Genomic DNA, 21,407 nt, shown 5'->3' on the forward strand with positions numbered 1-21,407 from the left:
GGTAGATAGTAGTCGAAGTCACTCTGTTGTACTTAAGTACATGTTATATAAGACAACGAGTTGAGACAATCTTACATGAGTTTTGTTTGGTATATCGAAATTAAATACGATTACTATCCATCTATGGTGGGTATATGGATGATGAGTGCTTCCTTAGGTATGGCCTTTTACCTGTTGGTGGGGTTTCAATTATTTGGTGGGGTTGAATGGCTGCGATGCGGCTCTCACAACAGCCCAGCCAGACTAAGCCAAATTAAGCCACGACCTCCTCCCACTCCAACATTTTGGAGAAGAGGCCACAAGTCAAGGTAGAGGTAGAGATCTAACGAAACATTCATTACCATCACCAACCGACCACCTGAACCAACACTAATCGCCAACTCGTCGCCTATCCAATCATCCCAATACCCCCTACATCTACCTCTTTGTCGTGCTCTTTCACGACTTCAAACGGCCCCTCTCGTGTCGCCGGTTCCTCCAAGCGCTCCACCTAAGCTCTAGTTGCGAGGGGTCCACGGCTGTCAGCGCGGCGTGTCCTTTCTCTCCCCTTCCCCGGCCCCTTATCAACAACACCCCGCCAATTGCTCAAGATGCAGAGCATGCTAACCAAGGCACGTCCACGAGCTTCCGGTTGCATTGTTTCAGCTATTGACCTGTCTGCAGTTCGAATCCAAGTCGTCACGAGCAAAGGGCATCGCCTTCCATCCCAAGAGGTATCGTACCCGCACTGCACCTCCGAGCAAGCTGAATTGAGAGTGGAGAACGGATCGCTGATTTTGGAAACTACAGGCCATGGATTCTCGTTTCGCTGCATTCCTCTACGATTCAGCTATGGGATTACCGCATGGGCACTCTGATAGATAGGTTCGAGGAGCACGATGGACCTGTGCGGGGCGTCGACTTTCATCGCACTCAACCACTGTTCGTATCCGGAGGAGACGACTACAAGATCAAGGTCTGGTCGCTCACTACACGGCGTTGTCTATTCACCCTCAATGGCCATCTCGATTACGTGCGAACTGTGTTTTTCCATCATGAGCTGCCTTGGATCGTATCTTCGTCGGACGATCAGACCATCCGCATATGGAATTGGCAGAACAGACAACTTAGTAGGGCAGCCCAGTTCCGATACGCTGATGGGGTATGCTACGCGGGAATGCTGACGAGCATTGGGCTGTAGTTTGCACGATGACCGGCCACAACCACTATACCATGTGCGCCCAGTTCCACCCCAAGGAAGACCTCATCGTCAGTGCTTCCCTCGACCAGAGCGTTCGTGTCTGGGATATCTCCGGCCTGCGGAAGAAGCACTCAGCCCCTACCTCGATGACTTTCGAGGACCAGATGAACCGTACGAATGCGAACCAAGCAGACATGTTTGGCAATACCGATGCCGTCGTGAAATTTGTGCTGGATGGACATGATCGCGGAGTGAATTGGGTGTCCTTCCACCCTACGTTACCTCTGATTATCTCGGCTGGTGATGATAGGAATGTCAAGCTTTGGCGTATGAGTGGTAAGCGCGGGACAGTTTGGGCATGACCAGTGAAGATGATTCTGATGGTTTGTGTAGAAACGAAGGCCTGGGAGGTTGACACGTGCCGGGGCCACTTCCAGAACGCATCGGCTTGTCTCTTCCACCCTAACCAAGACTTGATTCTCTCAGTTGGAGAGGACAAGACCATCCGGGTATGGGACCTGAACAAGAGAACCTCTGTTCAATCGTTCAAGCGTGAGAACGACCGGTTCTGGGTCATCGCCGCTCACCCCGAGATCAACCTGTTCGCCGCCGGTCACGACAATGGTGTAATGGTGTTCAAGCTCGAGAGGGAACGACCTGCCTATGCTCTACACCAAAATCAGCTGTTCTTCATCAATAAGGAGAAGCATGTCCGGATGTATGATTTCGCCAAGAGCGCCGAGAGCTTGTCGATGCTATCGCTCAAGCGACTGGGTGCACCATGGGTACCACCCAGGACTCTGTCTTACAACCCTGCCGAGCGGGCAATCTTAGTTACGTCGCCCACCGATGGTGGAATCTACGAGCTCATCCATCTGCCCAAGGAAGCTGCGGGAGCTGTCGAGCCCACGGACACCAAGCGGGGACCCGGAAACTCGGCGGTATTCGTTGCTCGGAACCGCTTCGCAGTCTTCACATCGAGTAACCAGACGATCGAGATCAAGGACCTCTCCAACTCCACCACCAAGACGATCAAGACCCCCACTACTATTAACGAGATCTACTTTGGCGGAGTCGGCTGCTTGCTTCTCTGCGCTCCCACCGCAGTCATTCTGTACGACATCCAACAAAAGAAGACTATTACTGAGCTAGCGGTGGCGGGTGTCAAGTACGTCGTGTGGTCGAACGATGGTCTGCATGTCGCCCTGTTGTCGAAGCACAATGTGACCATCGTGACCAAGAACTTGGAGCAGGTATCATCGTTGCACGAGACGATCAGGATCAAGAGCGCAACCTGGGACGATGCTGGCGTTTTGCTATACTCTACGCTGAACCACATTAAGTACACCCTCCTGAACGGTGATAATGGAATCATCCGCACATTGGAGGAGACCGTGTACCTTACCCGGGTTAAGGGAAAGAGTCTTTACTGTCTCGACAGGCAGTCCAAGCCCAGGGTCTTGACGATTGATCCCACCGAATACCGGTTCAAGTTGTCGCTGGTCAAGCGCAATTACGACGAGATGCTACAAATCATCAAAACCTCGAACCTTGTCGGCCAGAGCATCATCGCTTACCTCCAGAAGAAGGGATACCCGGAGATTGCTCTGCAGTTCGTCCAGGACCCGCAAACACGCTTCGAGCTGGCTATCGAGTGCGGCAACTTGGAGGTTGCTGTGGATATGGCCAAGGAGATTGACCGTCCGAAGCTGTGGATGCGCTTGGGAACTGAAGCCCTCAACCAGGGCAACCACCAGGTTGTAGAGATGAGCTACCAGAAACTAAGGAGTTTCGACAAGCTATCATTCCTTTACCTGGTCACCGGTGACTCCGAAAAGCTCAACAGGATGGCCAAGATTGCCGAGCACAGGAATGATTACACCGCCCGGCTCACCAACTCGGTTTACCTTGGTGATGTGGAGACGCGGATCCAGATGTTCAAAGAGATTGACTTGTACCCCTTGGCCTACGTAACCGCGAAGGCCCACGGTCTGACGGAAGAGTGCGAATCCATCTTGGAGACTTGCGGCTTGACCGAGGAGCAGATATCTGTGCCGCCCCTCGAAACTCCTATCCAGGTCGCCAAGGCTATTGTCCCCACCCACGAAGCGAACTGGCCCCTGCGGGCGGCATCGCAGTCCTTCTTCGAGAAGGCTCTTCTCGGACAAGTCGAATCGATGACCCTGGAAGACGAGCCCAAGTCGATACCTGGTGGATTTGGAGAGGAAGAAGTGGAGGAGAAGAAGGGTGGTGACCTCATGGACATGGACGGCGAGGATGAAGCTGCAGGATGGGATATCGGGGAGGATGATCTCGACTTGCAGGATCACTCCGACGAATTTGTTGATGTGGCAGCCGATGTTGCAGGTAGCAGCGAAGCAGAACTCTGGGCTCGAAACTCTCCGATAGCGGCGGATCATGTCGCTGCTGGGTCCTTTGAGACTGCTATGCAGCTGCTCAACCGACAAGTCGGCGCTGTTGACTTTTCTCCTCTCAAGCCCCGATTCCTCGAGATCTACCAGGCCAGCAGGACGTATCTGCCAGCTGCCCCAGGATTACCGCCATTGGTCAACTATGTCAGGCGGACTGTGGAGGAGACGGATCTTAAGAAGGTGTTGCCGATCCTCCCACGCGATCTTGAAAATATACGCAGCATAGAATTACCCAAGGGATTCAACTCTATGAAGGCCAACGATCTTGAAGGCGGTGTGGAGGTTTTCCGAGGGATTCTCCATGCCTTGATGTTGACCGCAGTCAAAGACCAAAAGGAGGCTGAAGAGGTATTTCTTGCCTATTCGTTTGTTAATTGTGTTCGCACTCTAACGGTCGTGATGTTTAGGCACAAAAGATCATTCGGACAGCCACAGAATACATCCTTGCTATGTCGATGGAACTCGAGCGTCGCAAGATTCAGGACGACGATTCGCAAATCAAGCGTAACCTCGAGCTCGCGGCATACTTTACCAAACCGCTCCTTGAGCGGCCGCACCGGCAAATAACCCTGATGAATGCAATGCGCCTGGCAGCGAAGCACAAGAACTTTGTCCACGCCACGCATTTCGCCGACCGTGTGCTTGCCAACAACAGCACTGGAAGGAATGCAGATCTGGTATGTCTTTCAATTACTTAAATCACGGCTGAACCCTGAGATACTGACTCGTCCGTTCACCCGCAGGCACGAAGCGTCAAGTTGAGATGCGAGCGTCAAACCGCAAACGCCGTCGATATTGAATACGACCAATTCGCGGAGTTTGACATCTGTGCGGCTAGCTACACACCCATCTACGCGGGGCAACCGTTCGTGCAGGACCCGTTCACCGGCGCAAAGTACCTCCCTGAGTACAAGGGACAGGTGTGCAGGATATCGCAAGTGACGGAGATCGGGGCACCAGCTAGTGGGCTGCGGTTGAAGGCGTAAGGAGGCGATGTAATGGGTTGGTCTTTGGGGCTTTTTCGCGCGTTTGATCGACGATATGACGGCTTGGAAGAAATGTTGATTGACAGGGCGTGGATGTGCTGGACCTGTCGGGGATGAGGGAGGGGTGGGGGCTATTTGTTAATCTTCTGACATTGTTTTCTTTCCTGTGATTATGATTTATGTCAGTATTGCCTGTTTGTGTTGTGTTTGTCGGTTTAAACAAAAGATGTGCTTCTGGTGTGGCTTTTTACCCTCCTTTTTAGATTGATTCGCTGTTGGTGTTATGCTATGATTGCCTGGTGAGCTTGAATGAGCATTTGTGACTTTGAGTCGGTGATGTTGCTCTGCGAGATTGGTCTGCCGATGTGTGAATGTGTTGTAACCGGGACACCTAGGCCTGGTACCGGTATCCATCCAAAACTACCTACAGTAACTTCTTGCACGGGCTTTCATTGGTGGCGGTTGGCGATTGTCTTTATTGCAAGGGCTTGGAATACCTAGGTGTCATCTCAGGCATTGGACAATCCACTTGCTCTTGGTGCGTGTTCAACCAGCAAAGGTGAATACGGACCTCATCTCCTGACAGTTTCTACAGCAAAGGGACATTCGGTCTCGATGTACAGAGTGAGAATGAATAGCAGCTTCCAGTATAATAGGTAGTCAGCGACAACTCCAAGCCTTGAACTTGGTATGGAATCCAGTATTCGTATATATAGCCTATGGGTAACATGAGTGTATTTCACCACCCCGCCACGCAAGCCACGCAAGCTGACGATGTTTTTTAGTTTGGTTCTTCATCTACCTATCTTCTGCGATCTACATAGCTAGAGTAGCCCGTGGCAGTCAGTCACTGCTCCCTCCCTCGCTGACCCTCCGTCGCAAGCTGGTGATTTTATCTATCAGACAATGTTTCCAAGGAGATGTTCTCGACTCTTGAGTGATGTCGCATGCTTGTATCTACTCTACGTGCTTCGCCGATGCTCATGTGCACACACGCATGTACATTATGGACCGAGCCGCTTCTTCCTCCTCTTCCCCCTCTTCCTCCTAAGGGTCCCAGGATTCATTACTGGTGGGAACCTGGGAGGTATGTGTGGCGCCAATGTGCAGTGGAAGTTCCAAGCGGGAGTTTTCGGCCGGCGATGACGATGGCGGTGAAGGGATGGCGGTGAAGGATGGCGGCGAAGGGATGGCAGTGAAGGGATAACAGTGAAGGGATGATCCAGGAAAAGAAAAGCTTACCGTACCGTACCATAGTAGAGATTCCATGCGTTGGTCGGAGGAATTGAAAAGAAGGTATGTAAGAACAGCTTCCCTGGTAGGTAGAGTAGTCCCTGCTCCTGCTGCTGCTACTGCTTATTGTGTCCATCGGAGGGAAGTTCACTACTAGTAGCAAGCCATGATATATTAGAGTACATCGACTCAAGACATGCCCTTCCTTTCCGCAAGCTGTGCTCTCTGTCTTTCAACATCACTCACTCGCCGGCCAGAGTGACGTCGCGTGATGGGTTATAATCATAGACATATGTAGGGCTTAAGAGTCAAAAGGCTCTCGGAGTGGCTATTCAAGTTCTTGGAGTAATGTACATACCAATCTACAACCAGTAGTTTCTACCATTGAAGGAAGGAAGGAAGGTATGTAACGGTATCCAACAGACAGACAGTAAACCCCCATTCACAAGCTATTCACAAGGCAGGGCTCAAATGGCTCTCGGAGAGGCTGTTCAGGTTCTTAGAGTAGGTGTCATACATACCAATCTACCAACTAACTACCGGTACATTCTACCGCTGAAAGAATGTATGTAGGTAGTTTCCTACGGTATTCAAGAGGTAGACAGTAGACAGTAAACCACCATCCACAAGGTCAGTCAATCGCATCAACCACCACCGCCGCCGCCGCCGGGAGATCACGCAAAACGTCGGATGTAATTACTACCCTCCACCTACCTAGTACTGTGTATGTATGTACGGAAAGAAGGAAAGAAGGAAAGAAGAAAAACAAGACCTGTTTGGATCTGATCTCACGATCGCCAGTGTACTCAACTACCGGTATACCTACCACCTACCTAGATATACGGGGGTGATTCCTTGAAGTTTGAACAGTCAACCCCCGGCTGGTTAAACCAGCAACATCCATACATACATCCATACACGATGATCACTCGATATATAGTAGTATTGGGGCCTAGTACATACCTCCGCGGGCTAGGTATGTAGAGGTTTTCCCAGCGTTGAAGATCCCCGAGTATATAGTAGTGCGTACATACGGCATACACGCCGATACATACTCTACTCTAGTTACCGGCGTCGTTGCAGGTTTTTCGTACACTACATAACTAGGTGCTCTAGGTGGGCTTCGAAACAGGTCGTTGAAGCCTGAAGCCTGGAGCCTGGAGCCTGATGGGTGCGGGCATTCGCACGGGGTTTCCAGTAGTTGGAGTATCTACACAGGTACACACTGGTACATGTAGCCTACTAAACAGGCGGATATACGGGACAAAACCCATTGGATTTTCACGATCTCTGCTACCTATACCTATACGGATGTCCATGTATGTAGGTAAGCAGTATCCATCCATCCATCCATCCATCCATCCATCCATCCATCCATCCATCCATCCAATCCATCCACCCACCCACCCATCGGCAGCGTATGGGTATCTAGCCTGTAGCCCGTAGTTATCTATGCTATGTATGAAATACCGACCACATCAGCCATCAGCCACTTAGAGCCCGGGGGCTGTCTGTTGCCGGAGGAACTTCCCTCCTCTGCCTCTTCCCCCCGCCCGCCCCCCAGTCAGACCGTCAGACCAGGCCAACGGTCCGGGATATCCGCGAGCTAACTCCACACTTAACTGACGGTCTGGATTGAGATTCGCCTCCTCCCTCCCTCGCTCGCTCGCCCGGAGGAACGAGGAACAGCACCACCACGGTATGTAACTGCGGTAGAGGGTGCGGTAGAGGGTGCATGCATGTAGTTGCATCGCTAGCGGGTGATTCGAGATCAAGGTGGTGGTTGAGGCGAGGGGTGAGGGTGAAGGTGAAAGGAAGACTCGCCTGACTGGACTGGACTGGGCAGTGGGGAGGGAGGGGGGGGGGGGAGTGCACGTCTACATATGACGTGTGTGGTTTAGTGGGCGAGGGCGAGCGGGGGGCCGGGGTGTTGAGGCAGTTAACGGACGTTGGTTGTTGGGGGTGGACGATAAGGATAGGGATAACTAGAGTGAACTAGAGTCGATACACGTCTAGTTCGACGACGACGACGACCGACGACGATGAAACCATCGCATCGCGACACACACATAGCCTGAAGGATAATCGTATCTCTCGGGCCTGCTTGTCTGCCTGCTTGCTTTGTGGGCCTAGAGGGGGGACATGAAGAGTTGGACACGAGTTGGACACGAGTTCTGCGAACAAAGCAAAGCAAAGCAAAGCAAAGCAAAGCAAAGCAAAGCAAAGCAAAGCAAAGCAAAGCAAGCTTGAAAAAAAAGAAGAAAAAAAAGAAAGCCAGGTTGACAGACAACTTACAAGCTGTCCTGTCCTGTCCTGTCAGCAGAAGCCTGTCTGCGGATCAAATTTCAACGAGCTAATCGGCAGCTGCACTCAACCACCAGCACCAGCACCAGCAGAAGCAGCACCACCATCATCACCACCGCCACCACCACTGCACTTCAACACCATGTCGTTTTTTGGGGCGGGCGGTAGGATAAAAGCAAAAGTATATCATAGTTCTAGTTACTCTAACTACTGCTGTGCGCAAAGGGGCAAGGGGCAAGGGCCGGATCTTGCATTCTGAAGTTCTGCAGGCGGTCGGCGGTCGGCGGTCGAGCGAGCGAATGGTCAGAAAGTGAACTTGGACCAGAAGCAGACAGTATGTATGAACTGGACACTCCACGCAACTATAGTACAACTTGTATATATACTCTAGATAAAAGGAAGCAAGTCAAGTAAATATGAATGTACGGTAGGTATGTGCGCTTCACAGTCGTCCTGCCCTGCCCTGCCCTGGCCGCCGCCGCGGCCGGCACAGTTCGATATCCATATCGATTGGTCTAGAATAGAGTGCACGGAGCGGTGGAGCGGAGGAGCGGAGTGGAGTGGAGTGCTCACTGCTCAGTCGAGTGGAGTGTCGAAAGGAAGTCGGAAAGGGTGGTTTTATTATAGTATGTAGACAGACACACAGTGCACACACACACTGCGCAGTGCAGTTGCACTGCGCAGTGCAGTTGCACACGATGCCTCTCATGAGTGAGTGAGTCGGGAGTCTGTGGCTCAAGTGTGTTGCTCCGTCTCGCGCTCTCTCTGTTGTCTCATACGGTGCCCTACATACCACCCACCTACGTCACTGGATGCGGTCTGCAACTCTGAGACTCTGCGCACTTTCTTTTTTAGACTCGCAGCTGCTCTCCGCGACAGACACACACATCCAGACACACATATACACGGTGAACACACACATAACACGGATACGCAGGGCATGGCCTTTTTTTTGCTTTCTTCTCACCTCGAGATGCCGCCGCCCCATTCAGAATTTGTTCGTGCATGCAACATATATACGCTACATATCGATATCTTCAGTAGTTGCAGCCTCACTAACCTCAGCCAGGATCAAGCGGTACGGTGCAGTTCTGTGCAGTGCAGTGCGGTGCGGTACGGCACCTGCAATTATACATGCCTAAGGGCTACGGTATCTGCCTACCCGCTTGTTGCAACAGCAATAACAACAAATACAAATACAACTACAACAGCAGCAGCACCGGCAACTGGCTGGCTACTGCTGGCTGCTGGGCTGAGCTGGGCTGGGCTGGGCTTACCTGACTGAGGAGTACCATGTACGGCAGCAACTATCTACATGCCGTCGTGCGGGATGCTGCGGAAACCGAGACGCCGCCGCCGGTTGCGTCGATACAGCTAGTTATCGACACTTTATTGGTCTGGCAGGCTTGCTGGCTGGCTGGCTGGGTTCGGGCCCTCTTCCCAACAGGCTCGGGGGGAAGGTAGGTTTGGCTACATGCAAGGGCCGGAAGTGTGTGTGGAAAGTACCTACCGATGTATGTACACTCGGTGCTTGCATGTGTAGTTACTCTACTACCTATACGTGTGTGCGATGCGGACGGAGCTTTGGCCTGGGAGCTGGGTTTCTGAAACTCACCTACATGCCTATCCACCTATCCACCTACCTACAGACTTATGCAGCGAGGCGAGCTTCTGAGATCTCAGGTCTACTTGCCCGTCATGTGTTTACGAGATCTTGCCCTTTCGTCGTGGGCGTGTGCGTGTGCGTGGGGTGTGGGGCGTGTCGTGTGCGTCAGGAATAGGACTGGCTGGCTGGTTGGGCTTTTTGGCTTTTTGGCTTTTTGACCTTCGGCTTCCGGTGTCCGGGGGGCACGCCGTCCATGGACAGGTCAACATCAAACTTCTGGATACATCCAGGGTCAGCTTCACCATCTTGAGGCGAGGGCGCCGTGTAGCCTTGCGGCGGCGGCGGCGGCAAAGGCTGCACTCTACACATAGCAGTTAACCGTCTGCACTTGAAGACCATCATCGCCACCATCAGCATCGGTGCGAATCGATCGGCCGGTGGAAGGCTAAGCCACTTCTCGCGAACGTCTTTCGTGGCTGGTGAGTCGCGGGAAATATCATGACGCCCCCATGTCCAGAAGCAGGTCGAATTCACGGATAACCAATTAATTACCTAGCAAGGGATGGCTGAACTTTGAAGGTAAAAGCCGTCTCGGACGCTAGCCCGACGTTCGTTACACCGGGACCTCTTCATCTTGGGGGACCAGTGTGCATTTGGGCACTGGGACACTGGACACTAGACACGCACTGCCCAGCCTTTCCAGCTGCCCCTCTCGCCGCCGTCCCACTGCATAGGGTATTTGTCTGCTCCCTTCCGTTTATGCAGCTTATGAAACCTGCTCAGTGCTCACCTCACCTCGGCCTGACGATAATAGATTCAGTGGTACGTACATACCACCAACCGTCGGCTCATTTTGTTTGTCGGCGGCACAGGGAAACAGACGGTATGTCCTCCGGTTCAATACGGCCCACTCATCACTCTCACCCTTCCCATTCATGCAAAGTACGGATGCGGAATGTACGTTGACGTCGTTCCTACACACCCCCAGCAGGTAGCTTAGCCCAATCAATCAATCATCATCACGGCGTCCCCAGTCGTGCGTCCTTATTGTTCCTCCCGTAACGAGTTGAGTGAGCGGGCATGCTACGGTTGGAACTGCACTGCACTTGCAGATATCGCGATTCGCTGCTACTCCTCACCGATGGTAGTACTCTACTAGGTATCATCGGTAGGTGGGTGGCTTCGATCACCATCGTCCAGCCGTTCATCTGGTGACAGTTGTTATTGACTCATGGTTATGCTGCAGGTAAAGGCAATCCGGAGAAGCAGAAGAAGCACCAGGATCACCATCGCAATTCCGACGCTCTTCGCGCAAAAAAAAAAAGAAAAAAAAAGAAGAAAGAAAAAAAAAACTTCTTTGGGGCGCTCTGTGTGTGGTGCTCGAGCCCCACTCATCAATCGTGGACGCCGTCGGTCGGCGGGTGTCATTACGGGTTTTATTTATCGATTCAACCCCATGCCACCCACCGATCTCTCCGCACTATCGAGCATGCAAGTCAGCACACTCCAATGAACTGCCCGCGGTGGTACATATGAGTTGACTGGGTAGTGGTGGCTTCAAGTTGGTTAACTCCTCCACCTCACCTCACCTCCGCATTCGTTAGACGACGACGACGACGCGGGCGCCCCAAGTACATATGTACTTATATCAACCTCACCTAAACTCTGCATAGAGCATAATGAAGTTAGATTGGCCCATCCTTTCTGCCTCTGACTGCCTGAACCACACACACGCACACCCACACACCCACAGTCACCCACATACTCTCCATACTTACCCATGGCCGGCGTGAGCGGCAGGTTGAAGTTTGAGCAAGGTATGTAGGTACTTACTCTATCTTATGTGTGCAGGCAGCACATGCGTGGGACGGCGTCGATGGTTGCGACCGATGGGCCGCAGTTGCATGTTCTTGAAGAAGGAAAGAATCGGAAGGATGAACACACAGTTCCACCATACGAGCCATGTGATAGGGCGGGAATGATCAAAGACATGGAGGTGGCGGCAGGGAGGGCGTCGACGCGGGGGTTGGAGGCGAGCAGCAAGCAGCAAGCAGCCACAAATGCTGCAGCACAACATGTCTACTTACATGCCCTTAGTTAGGTGTTGCTGCCGCGGCTGAGTGAGAGATGCCGGCGCGTTAAGTACTCACTCTATACCAAGCTATGTACCGTACATACACTTACCTACCTCATAGATACTCTAAATACCGGCACCCCCCCTCCCCTCCCAGGCTTAAGCTTGTGCACGCCGTCGGTTGGCGCCACCATCATTATGCTCGGCAGCTCCTTGTGCACAATTCTGCGGCTGGAAACACAACGCCAAGTGCAGTGGGTGCATGTGGCGATTACTCTTCTTCCTGGCGACTGGCTATGGCTGGTTGGCTGCAGTGGCGGCGGACGCCTTGTGCACATCTAGATATCTATGCAGCGCGCCCCCCTCCCTGGGCGGGTGGGCGCCGACATTGCGGGGATCGGCTCCAGCTGTTTGTCCTGTGGGATGTGATGAAACGTGGGCTGGCGTTTATCATTATTTGCACCTAAATACGGCTGTGGCACGGATTTGCGATGGGCCATGGATGGACGGACTGACGGACTGACGCACTGATGGGCGGACGGGCGGACGACTGATGAGTGGCTCTTTTTTTTTATTTTTTTTATTTTTTTATGGCTCTTCCGCGAAACAGATAACTTAAGTGCCCGCAGGGCTCCCTGCTTGGTTGGTCACCAAAGTGCATTATGCATGCTGGGCTGATGTGCGCTTTCACCCCGTTACCTAGTTGCTGTGCTGTGCTGGGGGGTTGTGTTCGGAAACATTTGATCATAGGACCTCACTCGGGCGAATGTTGGAAGTTGAATGCTGGTTGGTTCACGCGGCTCGCGGGGGGGGGGGCTACGGTCAATTCCCCTCCGTTCTGGCCTGGTGTTTGATTTGTCGCCGCGTCGATCTATCTTTCGGGCCTGTGGCAAAGGATCTCCCTCCCAGCAAGCCGGAGAATTTATTTCAGCTTTTCGTATCGAGGGGAAGCTGGAACATGATTGGGCCCCTTCGGTTCCACCGTTGGAAATCGGTCAGTCAGTCAGTCAGTCAGTCATAGCTGAGCGAACACGATTCCACCATCGACGACGGACGGACGCCGCCGCCGCCGCCGATGCCGCGCTGCCGCAGGGAACTGGATGGATGGATGACTTCGTATCGTATTGCACATCCATCATGTCATGGTTTGATGCCGGTCTTGTCTCCTCGCCTCGCTGAATCCTACCATGGATGTCGGGTTCTCCTCTGAGGAGGGAGTGAGGGGTTCGCAGATCTTTTTGCCAAAGGGAAGCTTGGTTTCTTTAGCCGATGGATGGACAGATTTGGTTCTCTCTGCACGCCGGTGTGCCTACCCCCGAAACCAAAGTACCCAGAGGATAGCAGCGCAGGCAGCGCAGGCGGACGTCTCGTCGACGCATCTAGAAGTCAGCTCCTCAAACTCTTACCGACGAAGTCAGTCACATCGCAACATGGCGAGTACTGTATGTCAGTACATACATACTAAACCAGCATGCACCTGGAGAACTGGTTACTGGCGAGGTGGTGGCGCGCAAACATGTGGAGTGCATTAACTACCGAGTTTTTCGGCTCGACATGAAGGAAGGGCCTGGGCGGGTCCCGCAGGCTGCAGCCACAAACACAGCCGACGGCCGGGAATCCGATACCACCACCACCGTACATACTTTACTTGGGTCGCCACCACCACTCATGTGTAGTACATATAGTACTACCTATGTACACTCGTGGAAAAGACGTCATGCGTCGAGTCGAGTCTCGAAGGGGGGCGGTTGGGACCGTGTGGCTGCATGTGGCGGCCAGGACGGCGAGTGCAATGCAAGGTGGCGTGTGTGCGCTGTTTGGTCCTGGGGGGATGATCCACTGTAGGTATCATACAAAGTACGGGAGGCTAAACAACAACAACAACAAAAGTACATACCTGGAATCACACGGTGTATTCACCGTGGCGCCGGCGCCAGCGACGGCTGTGAGGCGTAGGACATCGTCGCCGCCGCCTCCCCCATTCTAGTAGGTACACTCAACCTACCTACTCACTTCAAGGAATATCTCACATGCAATCACTCGAGCCAATCAACCACGCTCACGCTCATGACACGACACGACACTTTCAACCCTTCGATAGTCAGATAGATAGCGCGTACTCAAACAAGCTGCTGGAACCTCCCTGCCGGTCAAGACTCCAACCCCCTCCCCTGCTGGAGCCTGGCAGGTAGGCAAGTAGGCAGGCAGGCAGGAGACGGTAAGATATGCCTGCGAATCAAAACCCAAAAGCAGTGATCACCCCTAGGAAATACCTATAGTACGTAGGTATGCCCATTATCGTTCCCGCTGCATCGTCGTCGCCGTCGTCGAGGTCGGTGGTAACACCGGATCTTCTTTTCTTTCTTTTCTTTTCTTGTCGGAGTGATGTCCTTTGATTTCAGGTTTGGTGCGACCGACTGACCGGCCGGTGCTGGTGCAGGCTCCTCCTCCTTGCCTGCTCAGTGCCTACCTATCAAGGCTTGTATGTATCATATGTATCATATGTATGGTATACCTGAAAAGCTGCCGCCGCTGCTGCTGCACAGTGCACAGCGCACCGATGAGCTCGTGACAGTCACATATCATCAAAACGCATCAAAAGCCGCCGTATGTATGTATCACGAACTTAAAGAAGACCGGACGGCGGACGGCGGAGAAGTCCTCGTGTCACATGTGGGGCGGAAGGAAGTGAAACCACCCACCTGCGAAAAGGAAGTCTTGAGATATCAAGAGTACATAGCGGAAAAAACGTAATACGGGAAATCAAGATGGCTGCCGACCACCGAAGCCTGATGAAGGTAATCAAAATTGCTTGGTTGCCGACATATCATACCGACATATCATACCGATCCTCCAGTATTATATAGGTAGCACTCTGCAGACCGGTATATGCCCCGTGGTCACGTGCTCCTGAGCCTTGTAGGTGGTCGTATATACCGGTAGTCGTACATAGTCGTACATATGAACGCGCATACGGCATATCCAGGTATGTAGATGTAGATTCCGTTGCGCACATGTGTAGGAATGTAAGTATAGAGTACCTACCTAGTAGCAAGCAAGCAGCTTCCGCGGCAGTTTTATGTCTCAAGGCTGAAGGAACATCTTGTCGAAAGCGGTGGAGTACTGCAAGTCTGCAAGGGATCTTGCGGTGCGGTTACGGACGGTTGAAGACTCGGAGTTCGAAGTTCGAAGTTCGAAGATGTTTGCAGTGTGCAGTGTGAAGTGCAGTGTGAAGTGCAGTGTGCATCGGCACGTCTGAGTACTCTACCGGCACTCTATGTACCGGCATTATACCGGTACCCAGGTAGGTAGTAGGTACTGTCTACCGCTTGCTGCTGCTTGCTGTTTATATACGGTACCTAGCTGTGAAGGGAAGTCACCACGGTACTCCAAGTACACAACCATCTACATACCTAGAGTACCGTATGGGCCTTGGGGGTTACTATTAACTACCCGGCAACGGCGAAAACACCTCCGCGAGCAATTTGATAGCCTCTATGTATGGTAGATATGTCCCTATCCAGCTATGTACATATCCAGATATCCAGCCCCTACTACTCTAGTTAGTACCTGCTAGGTACTAACTAGCAGTTACATAGAGTGCAAGAGCACTTACAAACACGTGGGAAGAAAAAACAAAGGATGGAAAGTAGAGAAGGCTTGGCGCGCTTTTTTAGTTGGGACTGGATTGGAGTGGATTGGATTGGCGTGGTTGGGGGTTGTGACTTAGAGTAAGCACTCCGCGCGACACCAATTAGAGTAGCTCCCTCTATGGTAACTAATGCCGTATTCCTATGTATGTACGAAGGAAGTTTGGATGTCTGGATGTCTAGATGTTTGGATGTCTATGTCTGGATTTGGATGTCTGGATGTCTAGATGTCTAGATGTCTAGATTTGTACAGTACAGTACGGTATGGTACGGTACTGTACCTAGACTCTTCCCACTACCAACCACTACTATCACCACCACCACCAGCTGGAATCGTAGGTATAAAGCATGTGCTCGTATCATAGACCTGTTATATCCACCTATATCACGCACGGCGACGCCGATATCCCCCTTTGGTGGTTTTCACGACAATCGTAGTGCACAGCACATGCCGTACGGTGCTAGTAGTTTTGCCTAGGTATCCATCCACGAAGGGCTCGTGTGTAGGAATCGTACCTGTACATACCTCATCCGATACATTTGTGCACACAATCATTTCCCTCACCGTGAATTCCTACCGGATGTGGGAGAGGAGATGCCAAATCCATCCATCCATCCATCCATCCATCCATCTCAAGCGTAGGTACATCAGTAGATCTCCCTCAGGATCCGAAACTGCATGAGATACCCATCTACTTACATATATGCCGCGGGTAAGTTTCCTCCCCTCCCCTCCCCTCCCCTTCCCCCCACCACCTCCGACCTCACTTCCCCCCGACCCCCCCCGACCCCACCGACCCCTCGGGAATTGAATTGAATGCTAAGCGATCGGATCGGACTAGTTAGATATATACCTATGTAGACTCTCCACGGAAGCGACATTGGAACGCCAATCAGTCGGATATCCGCTCGCTCGCAGGCCGCATCGGCTCATCTTCCCTATGTTTGTATCTACTCCATGTACCAGGCGTTGGGGGCGTTGGGGGCGTTGGGGGCGACGACGACGACGACGACGATGAATGAATGATTGAATGATTGATTGTGGGCGCTCCGCTGCTTCCGCCGCGAGATGATGGTTCGTATTTGCCAACAACTTCCTAGGTAGATAGCCAACATCCGTGGGCGGTGGATGGGTGGATCCTATCCACAGACACCTACCTACCGACCGCAAATCCCAACTCGTGCACATCCCAATCCAATATTCTCCGTTTACTTGGAGGGATTAACGACCTAGAGTACCTAGAGGTCTCAGGTGCGTGCGAGGAGACAGGGACAGAGACACAGGGCCGGTCAGAGGGCCGGACAGAACGGGCCGCCACCGGAGAGGCACATCACAGCGCGGATACAGCGCCGACCACAAAGCTGCACCGGACCAGACCAGACCATGCGCCAGCCAGCAAGGACGGACAGTCGGCCGGTCGGTCGGTCGGCAACCTCGAACGGAGTCCACGTCCACGGTGAAACCGTCGGTATGTAGAGTAGGTAGCATACTCTACTAGGTAGTTGCGATAGGTAGGGCCTGCCTTCCTCACTCACTCACTCACTCATTCACTCACTCGCGTGGATCGAGAGTGGATCGGGAGGGACAGGCCTGCTTCGTCACATTTCGCAGAGACATCCACGATGCAGGTATCTGTCCGTCATCGTCGGTCAGGTTCACTGCCGCCGCTGATGTACCTCACGCATTGAAATGGGTGTTGAACATCCTAGGAGACGAGACGGCGGGTAGGTAAACTGGTTGAGGGGGGGTGGAAAGAATGTTGAAGGGCGCAAGGCAGAGAGAGAGAGAGAGAGAGAGAGAGAGAGAGAGAGAGAGAGAGAGAGAGCGAGCATTCGTCTGTTGAGACGTAACGTGAGGCATCGAGTGTTGTGTGTGATACCTACAGTACCGCGGTGACTCGCTCGGGCAGCTCGGAATATCGGAGATTGAAGATGATTGGGAGGCGCTGTGCATACTCTACATACATACACACATACATAGGGCTGTGTTGTTTGGGTCTGGGTCTGGGTTTGAGAACACAGCCGGCGAATGGCAAAGCACAATTGATGACTGGCGCAGTGTGTTACATTGAATACGGTGCGGACTCGTCATGGCAGCAATTGCGACGACGACGGCGACGCCCCTGTCGCGCGGCGCGCCGAGCAGCTCTGCAGACACCCCTCCAGAGTCCAGAGAGAGAGAGGAGAGCCCACGGGTTCATGCGGCGCGAATCAATAGGAACGCGTGGGCACGCCAAGGAGTTACCCGAAAAACGGTTCGAAATAACACACCTTAACTAAGACCCACGACACTGGCGTGCTTGACTAGTGCGTGGTGGTTAGCGCTAGCTGGGTAAGGGCGCCGAGGCGGAGCCGGGCGAAGGCGAATGTTGCAAGCTCCGATTTCCCAGCGCCCTGTTTATTGGTGGTGGTGGTGGTGGTTGTGGTTGATGATGATGTCTCAGGTGCGACAGATAGCGAACACATCCGATTCGGGAGGTCTCGCCCACCGTCTCGTCTGCACACACACGGGTGGGTGGGTGGGTGGGTGCCTGCCTCGTCTCCGTCCACCCACTCACACCCCCCCCTTCCACCCCCAGCCGCTTGTTCGCTCGTTCCTGCTGGCTGCAGCAGACAGGAAGGAAGTGAAGGAAGTCGGTCCGTGTCGTCGCTCGTTGGACACAAAACTGCTTTGCTTTTCAGGCGACCAGTCAGGTCGCCCCGTCCTCCCCCCATTCCTCCTCCCCGCAGGTGGGATGTGATAGGTAGGGTAGTCCGCGACCGCAGCGAGCGCGAGTCGTCAGTCGTCAGTCGTCAGCCGGCCGGCCGGCCTCCCGACGATTGGAGATGATGGCTTGGGTACCCAGGGGCGTAATCAAATCTAGATGTTTCGTTTCCCTTGGGGATCGTTTGTGTTTTTTTGTCAACACGTAACCAACCATCCATGCTGTGAGATGGAGTCATCTAGGAACACCTAATTCAGGCATTTCGAAGTCCGGCCAGCCAGCCAGCCCAGCAAGCCAGCCCAGCAAGCCAGCCCCCTCCAATAGGAAACTTACTCCACTTAGCAAGGGGTGGGGGATGGATGAGCAACTCAGCAGAGCGAAAGAAAAAAAAGAAAGTGAGAAAAAAGCAGTTTCTTCTTGTTGCCTTCCCCAACTGAGTAAGTTCATAACCCCCAACCCAAACCCCAAACCCAACCCAACCCATCCCCATCCCCATTACCGACGGACCGACTTGACTGGCTGGCTGGCTGGCTGGGACGGGACTGGCCCCACGGGAAGGGAAGGGGAGGGAAGAGAAGGGAAAGGAACGGAAGGGAAAGGGCGCGCGAACATGTCATCGTCATCGACATGGTGGAGGTGGTGCCGCCGCCGCACCGCACCCCGATGTCTTAGCCATGTATGCACCTTAGGTGCTTACCTAGTTCCAGCCGGGCGACGGACGGCGGACGGCGGGCGGTCGGACGGTTGGATGAACGGACGGTCGGACGACGGTCGGTCGGATAAGAGGTGGATGCGGTGCGCACATCAGCTGCGACGGGCAGCTGGGAGCGAACTTGCCCAGCCAACCACCGGACCCATCTCACTCTCCCCCCCGTCCCCGAAGTATGTAGAGCACATACTCTACATACACGCCTCATGCCCAACCTAGCAGTCGACGATGATCGTGTTCGATACTCTAGAGTACTCTACACGACCCCGCGGGGCCCTCCTGCACAGCACAAACAGCCGGCGGGCCCTATGTAGAATAACCAGTACTATGGCTGACACGGCCTGCGGCACATAGATACCTGCTTAGCCACTCTACACACATATACGGCGCGCGCGCACAGGCCCGAAAGGGCTACCTATGTGCTCTATGTTTGGATGGGACGGATGGATTTGTATATAGAACCGCATGTAGGAAGGTCAAGGACCTATGACACCGCATAGCATGCATACTCTACGGTTGCAGCGGAGCCCCAGAGTGCTTCATGGGGACTAGGTACCTTATACATGTAGGTACCTCATGTAACTCCATGTAGCATCAGGCTGGCTGGTGACTTTCCGCGATTCGATGGAGTTGCGGCAACTACCATCATAGATACATGGAGTCCATGCTTTCCCAGGTAGGCATGGCGGTGTTTTTTTCTCTCTTGCGGACCTAGCATACCGGAGCGTCGTCGACTCGTCGTCGGCGGGAAGGATGGCCGAAAAAAGCCATCGTCGTCGTTAAGTCCGCCTAGAGCAGCGTAGCGAGAACCCGTCGAACAAAAAAAAAAAAAAACAGGTCCAGTCCAGCCCCGATAAACTACGGCATCCCTGTCATTTCCTATCCTGTCCTATCCTGTCCGGTCCTGTCGGTGGTGGGGGGGCGGGGAGGAACTTCGCGTGTCACCTCTAAGAAAGCGGAGGAGGAAGTGGAGGAGGAAGAAGCTTCATACGGCTGGGCTGGGCCAGGAAAGGAAGAGAAAAGGGAAAAAAAGAAAAGATGGCAGGGATGGATGACATGGAAGAAAACGCGGAGATGGTGGTTTAGCACGAACAAGACAAGAGACTCGAGACTCGAGAGGACAAAGCAAGCAGGCCACCGCTGTGACAGGGGGGGGTCCCACGCGGAATTTGCGAGATCAAAAAGTCCAACACAAGTTCGTCTGTAGAACTCTAGACAGCGACTATGTAGATACGGTACTTGGTTAAACCGTAACTATCATGCCTAACTAGCGGACTGCCCAGAGTACCATACAGGCGAGGAAGGCACTCCGCTACTGCCCCTGAGCCTGAACCTGAACCTGAGCCGATGTGTCCTAACTGGGAACTTAGTTTCAGGTCACACCCGGAAGGATGGACGATTCACGAGGTTGCATGATTTGATTTGTCGAGATGGACGGACGATGGGTATGGCAGTTGCGATGCTGCCGGTGGTGGTGACTGCAGACGCCTTGCTGAAGCCTGAAGGTGTAACGCCGACGCACTTACTCTACCTGACGACAGCGACGGCAAAGCGAGAGCGGAGAGTGATTGCCGCGCTCTGACACTCCCTTTGCTGGCTGAGTGTAGAGCATGTATCAAGTTCTCGTGCATTGCATGCAGGTATCCACCACCACCAACTGCTGGATGGGCCTCTTCTCTTCAGGCCGTGTTGTTGTTATTGTTATTGCTGCCGTTGTTGTTATTATGGCTGTTGCATGTTGTTGCATGTTGTTGTTATTAATGTCGTTTTGCTTTTGACCAGAGCTGCGATGCCCACGGCCCACCACGGGCCATGGCCATCACCGGCTGGCGAGCTCGCGAGTTCTGCATAACTTCTGCTTCGAAAACGGGCTGAAAAGGAAAAAAAGAAAGTAAAAAACACTCTGCAACGCGCGGCAGGTTCCACGATACTCTACTCTGCCTACATACTCTATGTTACTATCCACAGAGAACAGGTCTGACCGGAATTTCTCATCACGATTTCGTTTTGGGGGGCGTTCTCGTATTCCTTTTTGGTGGTGGTGGTGGTGATCTCGAAGACGGGCGCCTTTTTGCAGCCTCGATATTTACCCGTACTCCACCCGGTGCAACAAGAACAGGCCGCAAGCAAGCTCGCCGGAAATTTACCCTGTCGAACCGAACCGAAGGCATATCATCCAGATTCCATCGAAACCGATGCAATCGAATAACCTACATATAGTACTACATATCGAAAGCAACGCCCCATTTACCCATTCAACAACGATGGGGAGCAGCAATCAACCCGGGTAAGCGTTGGTTAACTACCTAGGTAGCTCCCGATAAGGACGTCGGTAGTTACATAGAGGTTTGGAGGATAGAATAGAATAGGATAGGATAGGATAGGATAGCGAGAGAACGTTGCGCAGAGCTTGCTGTGAGATATACCTAGAGAATCGGTGATGCCATTGCCATCTCGAGTAGAGCAACCACCTACCGACCCCAAAGGCCTCACCCGGAATCGGCTGGATGTTTGGACTCGCAATCCTA

General features: G+C 53.0%; 1 protein-coding gene across 1 annotated transcript; it reads left to right on the forward strand.

Moving 5' to 3' along the window:
* Positions 1 to 196: 196 nt before the first annotated feature.
* BZA05DRAFT_268005 (coatomer WD associated region-domain-containing protein) lies at positions 197 to 4,913 on the forward strand. The gene is made up of 7 exons (XM_051480203.1): positions 197 to 611; positions 664 to 713; positions 790 to 1,109; positions 1,181 to 1,516; positions 1,574 to 3,960; positions 4,020 to 4,289; positions 4,356 to 4,913. The coding sequence occupies exons 1-7, from the start codon at positions 591 to 593 to the stop codon at positions 4,596 to 4,598; spliced, it is 3,627 nt and encodes a 1,208-aa protein (XP_051340270.1). The 5' UTR covers positions 197 to 590; the 3' UTR covers positions 4,599 to 4,913.
* Positions 4,914 to 21,407: the final 16,494 nt, after the last annotated feature.

Source organism: Tricharina praecox, assembly GCF_024521635.1.
Source record: "Tricharina praecox strain CBS 144465 chromosome Unknown BZA05scaffold_9, whole genome shotgun sequence".
Lineage (NCBI taxonomy): Eukaryota > Fungi > Ascomycota > Pezizomycetes > Pezizales > Pyronemataceae > Tricharina > Tricharina praecox.

Coding starts and splice junctions, on each gene's coding strand:
- BZA05DRAFT_268005 (XM_051480203.1), top strand. CDS start 591: ATGCAGAGCATGCTAACCAAG. Junction 612..663: donor TGCAGAGCATGCTAACCAAG/GCACGTCCACGA, acceptor ACCTGTCTGCAG/TTCGAATCCAAGTCGTCACG. Junction 3,961..4,019: donor ACCAAAAGGAGGCTGAAGAG/GTATTTCTTGCC, acceptor CGTGATGTTTAG/GCACAAAAGATCATTCGGAC.